The sequence below is a fragment of the Dipodomys ordii genome, unplaced genomic scaffold, assembly GCF_000151885.1.
Source record: "Dipodomys ordii isolate 6190 unplaced genomic scaffold, Dord_2.0 Scaffold23, whole genome shotgun sequence".
Taxonomy (NCBI): Eukaryota; Metazoa; Chordata; class Mammalia; order Rodentia; family Heteromyidae; genus Dipodomys; species Dipodomys ordii.
In genome coordinates, this window is record NW_012267239.1 from 9466595 (window position 1) to 9474769 (window position 8175).

The 8175-nt window shown below is 47.4% G+C and overlaps 1 protein-coding gene across 1 annotated transcript in view; it reads left to right on the forward strand.

Annotated features, from left to right (window-relative positions):
- Ksr2 (kinase suppressor of ras 2) overlaps positions 1 to 8175 on the forward strand; it is a 200347-nt gene that overhangs the window by 63532 nt on the left and 128640 nt on the right. Inside the window, exon 6 of the mRNA XM_013014295.1 lies at positions 6 to 196. Coding sequence (XP_012869749.1) covers positions 6 to 196 — 191 coding nt within the window. The remainder of the gene's footprint in view (positions 1 to 5; positions 197 to 8175) is intronic.

Consider the following 8175-nt stretch of genomic DNA (forward strand, 5'->3'; position numbering starts at 1 on the left):
GGACCCCCAACATCGTCACGGTGACCCCGCCTGGCACGCCGCCCGCGCGCAGGAGGAACAAGCTGAAGCCCCCCGGAACCCCGCCGCCCTCCTCCCGCAAGCTGATCCACCTGATCCCAGGCTTCACCGCGCTGCACCGCAGCAAGTCCCACGAGTTCCAGCTGGGCCAGCGCCCGGACGAGGCCCACACCCCCAAGTGAGTGCGGGGGACCCCACGCCCCCAAGTGAGTGCAGGGCCCTACGCACCCACCCGAGTGAGTGCCCGGGGACCCCATGCCCCCCAGTGAGTGCCGGGGTAATTGTCTGGGGACCCCCACACCCTCAAAAGAGTGCCAGGGGGTGTTGTTTCCAGACCTGTACACCCTCAAGTGAATGCTTGCGGACCTCCACAGCCCCCAGTGAGGTAAAAGCGTGGAGCTAAGCACTGATGGGGAGATGTTCTAATCACGGCGCAGACATCAGCCCACCCTGACTTGGTCTCTGCTGTTCTCAGATCTGCTAGGAAGTAGCCTTGGGGTTAAGACCTGAGTCTTAGCGTTCTTGCTGCGGGTCTGGGTGGTTGGAGTATATTTCCATCTTTAAATTGGAGGTTATGACCCATTAGTGGGGTGATGGGACATTTGAATACACGGTGACCAGCATTCCAAAAGGGAAATAGAACTTTGAGTGGAATATATTAGAATGTATGGCAGGTGTTGGCAGTGTTGTTTTATGAAGCTTGTTCATATATGTGTGTGTATCCATGCATTTATACAGATATTTATACATTCTATACATTATGCACACTTGTTTTTTTGCTGTGGGAATTCTCTAGATAACTTTGATTCTAGAATGAACCCCATTAGGGAGTGGGTGAGAAGGTTGAGAGGCCAAACCTTTGTCTGGTGGAAGGCAGCCACAGAGTTCTAGAACATTTGGGTTGCTGCTTTCTCTCTCAGGTTGGGTAACTTCGCAGACTTAGCAGTATGTGTGCTGCTAACTGGCCACCTTCCATCCACCCTTATTTCTTCCTAAGTGGAGGTTCAAGAGTGCCTCTGAACAGCATCTTTCAGAGCTGTTTGCTCCTGGCATCTTTGGAACACAAGGCACCCTGGGAGGTCTTGGGTTGATGGAAGTCTGCTTCAGTAAGATCTTCTATCCTTGGCCTTTTCAGACACACATGAGTGTATTTATCAGATGGTCTCTCTCCCTCTCTCCCCCCATCTCCTTGCTCTTCTCTCCTTCCCCCTTCCCTCCCCCTCCCTTCTCTCTTTTTCAAGTCCCTGGTAGCCTCTGTTGGGCCTCTTCAGGAAGAGCATCACCAGAAAGTAAGACATTATTAGCAAGGGCTCAGCTGGGCACCTGGTAGTCAAGTAATGTTGCCAAGATTGGTCTTAACCAAATCCACATTTCTGTACAATGCTCCTGAAAGATCTGTTGTCTTCTTTCCCTTTCCCTTTCCTTTTCTCTCTATTTTTTTTCACTTTACAAGTGTGTGGCTTTATTCCTCTGGCATCATTATGAAAAGTGTACACACACACAAGTGGAGAAAGGCTCTTTCACTTTCTTAGCGAGTAATTCTCAACAAAGATGCAAGTTTAAACCACTCAGGGGGCTATTATCAACACAGTGGGAAGTATATATTGCTTCTCACATTTCCTTTTTTTCTTTTTTTCTGGTACTGGGGTTAAACTCAGGGCCTCATGCTCTTGCTTTGCTTTTTTTTTTTTTTTTTTTTTTTTTGCTCAAGATTGACCCTCTACCACTGAACCACACCTCCACTTCTGGGATTGTTTTTCCCCCCTGATGTCCAGCCATGAATTCTCAGTCTTCTGAGTAGCTAGGGTTACCAGCTACCAGTGCTTGCCTGGTTTTTGCATTTTCTCTGTACACTTTCAGTACAGCCCAGTAGTGTGGAAGTCCTTCTTGAGAGGACAAAAATTGATTCTTGGATAAGAGGTAAACACTTTTATACTCATTAGTGGACCCCCAAAGAGTCATAGTACATAAACAGATATCCAGTGTATTTGTAACACTACATTTAAAAAACATCTATTTTATTTTTGCATATAAATTATGGTCTTGATTTTATGTATATATGGTGCCCAGTGTGATAATTTGATATATCTATGTAATGTATTCTTCAGTGTATGCCATCTTCTTAAACATTAACATTGTATTTTACTCAAAAGACTGAGATCTGAGAATCTAGGTTTGAAGCCAGTTGGGGCAGGGAAGTCTTATCTCCAATTAATCACCAAAAGCCAGAAATAGAGCGGTGGCTCAAGTGATAGAATGTTAACCTTGAGCACAAAGTTAAAGGATAGCCCTCAGACTCTGAGTTCCAACCCCAGGAGCACGTGCACGCACGCACACACACATTGTTTTTAGTTCACATTTTCAAAGTAGCATACAAAAAAAAAATCAAACTAGATGCCTATCATTGGATGAGTAGATAAAGAAAAGGTGGCATATATAACCAATAGAATATTATTTGGCCACAAAAAAGAATGGTCCATCATTTGCAGGAAAATGTGGTATTAAAATTGAAAAAGGAAAGAGGTGGAGAAGTTGACATAGATCTGTGGGTGGAAATCTCTCCAACATTTCTAGCCAGCCTTCTTTGCTGTTACTGTGGCTTCATGGCACACTGCTGAGTAAGCACCACCAGTTCCCTACGGTCCAGAGAGTGAGGGCGGGGAGAGGAAGGAGGGGAGAGGAGGGGAGAGGTCTAGTCAGCTTGACTTTCACACCCAGGGCCATTGTCAGGAAAGAAACCCTAAATATTCTTAGGTGTGTAACGATTTGCACACTGTTCTATTTGACTTTCTTCTATTTGTCAGCTGTGATACCAATGACCTGCTCCCCTCCTTTTTTTTTTTTTTTTTTTGCCATGGGTTGTGAAGAGGTAACAAATTGTTTTTAATGCATTAAAAAAGCTCAGTATTAAAAAAGGATTCTTGTAAATATTTCATTTCCATACCCTTTTTTTAAGAGGTAATTTTCAGCTACACATTTTAAATAGAGAAATAACTCCTAGTACATCATTATTTGGCAAATACAAGTCGTATAAAATGTAAGCAATAAAAGGAGAATTTCCCCCTTCCCTTGCTGTAGTGAGCTACTCTAATTACTCTTCTATTAATATGCCCATATGAATCCCTGATTGCATCTAATCAGGTCTTTATGTGCATGCATGAGATACTTAGTTTTCTTTTACTCTCTTTCCTCTTTATTGGTTGTACTGAGGCTTGAATTCAGGGGTAGGGGCTCACATTTTTTAGGTAATTGCAGTACCATCTTTTTTTTTTTCTTTTAAGATAAGGTCTCATGATTTGCATAGACTAGCCTAGGCCTAGATCCTCCTATTAATGCTTTCTATATAGCTGAGATTACAGGCAAGCACTACCACCCCTGGCTTATTGATCAAGAAGAAATCTTGTTTTTGAACCTCACTCTCTTTACCCCATCAAATTCAGATTTGTGTTCACGGCGTGGGCTGTACCATGTGTAGTTGGGACTGGAACAGCTGTCTGGAAAAGTCTCAGTCAATCATCAACCAATCTAACATCAATCAAACAATCAAAATTGGCCTGCTCAATGAATCTGATTCCCATCCTTTCCCCAGAGTCCTTAATTCTGTGGACTAGCGCTTAGGGTGAGGTTTAAGATGACTGCGAGTAGAAAAAGCTGGGAGCAGATAATCCTTAGCTAGCAGCATTTCAGGGTGGTTTCAGTTTGTGGGGTGTAGCTGAATATGAATGGGTGTGACTGAGAGCCCTCCTGTGCTGGAGACTGGAGATGAAGGCTTTCCCAAGGGGCTCCATTGGGCTGGTAGATTTATGCCTTCTTTTTTTTTCTGTCCTTCCTGGTAATGGGGTTGGGCATGTGCTCCTCTGCTTTCTCTCAGAGCTGCCACAGGCAGGCGCCAGGCTTCCAGGAGGGGTTGTCACTCATTTGCCAAATTAAATATCCCAAATGTACCCACTCGGGAGGGTGGTACCATTGTTGTCAGGGGAAGAGACAGGAGAAGGCCCTGCTCCATTTCTGGATAATTGATCTATCTGATAGGATTTGAGATGAACCTTTTAGGATGATAAATGGAAGATGTAAAAAAAAGTTCCTTCCAGGGCCAACTTCCGCACTAAGCTGGAGCCACACAGGGCAGCTGCCTGGCTCTGAGATCTCAGATCATGGTGGCCAGGGGACAGGGCATCACCTCAAGCCAGGCAGGATAGTTCTTTTGGACAAACTGAGAGCCCTAGAAATTTGCCAAGCAGGGAGCGTGATAGAGAAGCCATTAAAAGTGAAGTCTGTGGCCCTAGAGGGAAATAGGGCTCTACCTGGCGCTGTGCACACTGCCTTCCAGGAAAGGCTTTGGGAGTAGAGACTGGTTCGTGTGTCCACGCATCACACAGTGTGTCCCAGCAGGGCCGCTGTGGAGGGCAATGCTTTTCAGCACTTCCAGGGGAGCAGAGGAGAAATAAGCAGAACAAAACAGTAATGTGATGGGCAGCATAACACAGGGCCTGGGTGACCCTGGAAACAACTGCAGGATGTGGGGCCTGCTTAGCCTTGAGGATCCTGGACCCCAGCTTTTAAGTGCAACACTGCCCTGCACTGTGGTTGGTCTGACCTGGGAATGGTGCCTCAGAAGGTATTTGGGGGGTCATCTGTTTATGGGATGTGTGATTGAGTGGGCCCTTTCATCTCTGTTCATTCCTGAGAGAGGCACGCCTGGTGTCCATACATTCACATATTTGCTTGTTATATCACATAGCCAACTTAGGTTTTTGGTGCCTGTAAGATGTCCAAGGTCTGTGTAAGAGTCCTGGGGCATGGAGTTTCAAACAGATACTACAACAAGTAAACAAAACCTTCAGTCTTTTTCTGAAGGAACTTGGGGTCTAGAAGAGACAGATTGGAAATCCCAGGTATCATTCAGCTTAAAGGAAGAAAGGCTGGCACTGAGGTAGCCCAGGTGAAGAGACCTAAGACATGTTGGGAGGCCAGGAACAGCTTCCTGAAGGAAGCGTTGTATGAGATGTGCTGAGTAAAATCAAGGGACAAAGGGTCAATGCATCTGCCTCGTGGCCAGTACAGCCACATCGTCTCTGTTGCTTTTTCTCCACTTGGCTGCTGCAAGCAAAACCAGCCATACTAGCATGCAAAGGAGCGTCCACGGTTGTGTTCTAGTAAAACTTTATTTACACACACAAGCGGTGGTCTGGATTTGGCCTGTGAGTTGAAGTTTGCCAGCCCTCACATGAGTTTATAGGAAGTGGCCAGATAAAGAGTGGAGGACATTTCCAGGTAGGATATCTCGGCAGGTGTGAATGTTGGAAGCTGAAATGTGCTGTGTGGGGAACTAAACAGGAGATCCTGGGAGCTAAGGTTATCCTGAGGTCAGTAGGGAACTTTCCTGAAGGATCTTAGGGCCATGACTCATCATGAGTCCTTTTAGCCAGGGTGCATTTTGGCCTCAGGAACTCAGTCCAGCTGCTCGGAGTCTTTCTTCCTTTCCTCTCTTTCATCAATTAATTCTAGCAGGCATGCCCTCTGCCTCCCCGAGCACAGCAGAGTGTGGCTCTGGTGACACAGCTGAGCGGAAGTCAATGGGAGACGCTGCCATCTGCTCCCCGTGGCTGGTGGCAGCATAGGGAGCCCCAGACCTTCTTCTGGCACCAGTCACTCCCACATGCATCACCCCGATGCCCAGACAGTAGCTCCCAGTGGACCCCATCAGGGCCGTGCATGGAAATGAACATGGCCAGCAGCCGTCTGGTGGCTAACTAAGAGCTCTCCATCACTCCTCCTGTTTCCTCAGGCTGCAAGTATTTATTACCTCGAATTAATAGAGGAAGAAGAAAAATCTTAACTCCGTAGGCCTCCAGCTGGGACCCCTTTCCACCATGGCCAGGGTCCCAACGCTGCCAGAGAAACAGGCCAACTTACTGCTGTTCGCAGTAATTCTCCCTTCTCCCTTCCAGTCTCTTGTTGTGTTTGTGGACTGTGTTTTGGACATCAGAATGGTGGCCCTTCTGTGTCCACCCCCTGAATTGGGTGCAGGCATTGAGATGATTAGTCAATCACATCCCCCCTGGTGCCAGCTGGGGTGTGTTTAGGTGGGGAGATAAGCCGTGGCATCTCATGAGACCTGAGGTGCCACCAGCTTTGATTTCACTTCCTGAAGTATGCAGACTTCAAGTAGTTCTAAGAACCTTGTTTTTGGCTCAAAAGGTATAGTCATATCTCTCCCCCCCCCCCACCTCCCCTGGCAGTTCTGGGGTTTGAATTCAGGGCTTTGGACTTGCTTAGGCAAGTAATCTACCCCTTGAGCCATGCCCCTAGTTCTTTTTTCTTTTCAGTTTTTCAAATAGGAAATTGACTTTATGTCTGGGCTGGCTTGAGCTGTGATCTTCCTATTTTCTCCTCCCCATATTGCTGGCATGACAAGTATAAACTACCGTTCCTGCCCAGCTATTATTGGTTGACATGAGCGTCCTATAAACTTTTCTGCCCAAGTTGATCTGAAAACATGATCATCCCCATCTTGCCCTTCCAAGTATCTGGGATGACAGGCCACCTCCTGGCCTTATGACCTCGCCTTTCACGTAACAGCATGGATACACAATTGAAGGCTCAGTGAGTGCTTGTCAGATGAATAAACAAGGCAGTGCTCTTCTCAGTTTCCAAGTACTGGGAGCTGACTTCCAGTTCTTTCCTTGGTACCAAGGAAGGGGCTGGTGGCCATGCTCCTGTGAGGCCAGGTTACCACCGCTGACTGAGCCTGTTGCTTCCTTTCTAGCCTTAATCTTGTTGGGCAGAAGACATGGCAGACAGCAGGGCCAAAGGGGACCATCTTTATCTTTCTTATTCCCAAATCTCAGCCTTGTTCTGACCTGCAGTTCAGAGACTGAACTTTGCTAACATGCTGTTTTCTAGGCAACAGATGTTCACGGTGGCATGGCAGCTGGGCCTTGGGCGTGAGTTCCCGGGATCTTTCCTCAGAGCTGCTGAAATGACTGTCTTGGGGTAGGGTGGGGGGGCATGCTTGCAGGTCAGGGGGTTCCAGGCGCTCTTCACCTCCGGTACTGGGGCTTGATCTCAGGGCATTGCACTCTTGTTTGACTTTTTCATTCAAGGCTGGGGCTCTACCATTTAAATTTTATAGCTCCACTTCTGGCTTTTTATTGGTCAACTGAAATAAAGAGTCTCATGGGCTTTCCTTCCATGGCTAGTTTTGAATCGTGATCTTCAGATCTCAGCCTCCTTAGTAGCTAGGATTATAGGTGTGAGCCACCAGTGCTCAACTCACCAGAGGAAATTTGTATTTCTTGGGTACCAGCCCCTGATATACATGTTTCCCCCATGAGGAAGTTAGCACCTTAAAAAGCCCAGGTAGAGAGCAGTCTGGGCACTTGAACTCAATTGACCATTAGAGGCTGTGGTGTTCATGACTTTGGGCTCTGCACATTTGTTGTGGCCACTTGCTGTGGGTAGGGGCAGCATGGAAGACTGGAGACCACCACCTCCCTGCTTCCCCTTTGGCATCTGCAGCTTGCTCTGTCTGCTCAGGCCCCCAGCAGCACGTGAAGGGACTGCCAGGGGTAGGTGGGCAGGGAGGGGCACCAGAGCCATTCTCCATGCCTGCTGGCACTTCTGGTGCCAGTGGATCTCAGGAGCTGCTCAGCCGGGCAAACCATCCTGAGTTCTCAGTTGTCCACTTAGGTTTTCAAGATGCAGTGTGAGGAGGCTGGGGGCTCTCTGGGCACCATAGGGGCCTCTCAGAAGTTAATGTTCTGTACCAACCTATAATGGACAGCAGCTGGGATGTCAGCCTGGGCCAATTTGCTGGGAGCAGCCCTGCAAACTTGGCCTCTGGTGAAGAATTTCTGAGTTTACTTAACCATGGCAAGCACAGGTGGAACAAATTGACAGACTTGGAATATGGTAAGGCCAAGAGGCAGGTGTGTTGGCTTCTCTGCATTTTTCTCCAGTGACTCTTGCTTTCTTCTCTCCTTTTCCTTATCAATAACAAAGAGGAATGTGCGTCCTAGTTTCCTTTCTCTTTAGTGCCTTTATTAAAACGGGGCTTGGGGCTGGGAAGGTGGCTCAGTGGTAGAGCGCTTGCCTTGCATGCATGAGGCCCTGGGTTCGATTCCTCAGCACCACATAAGCAAAAAGAAAAAAGCC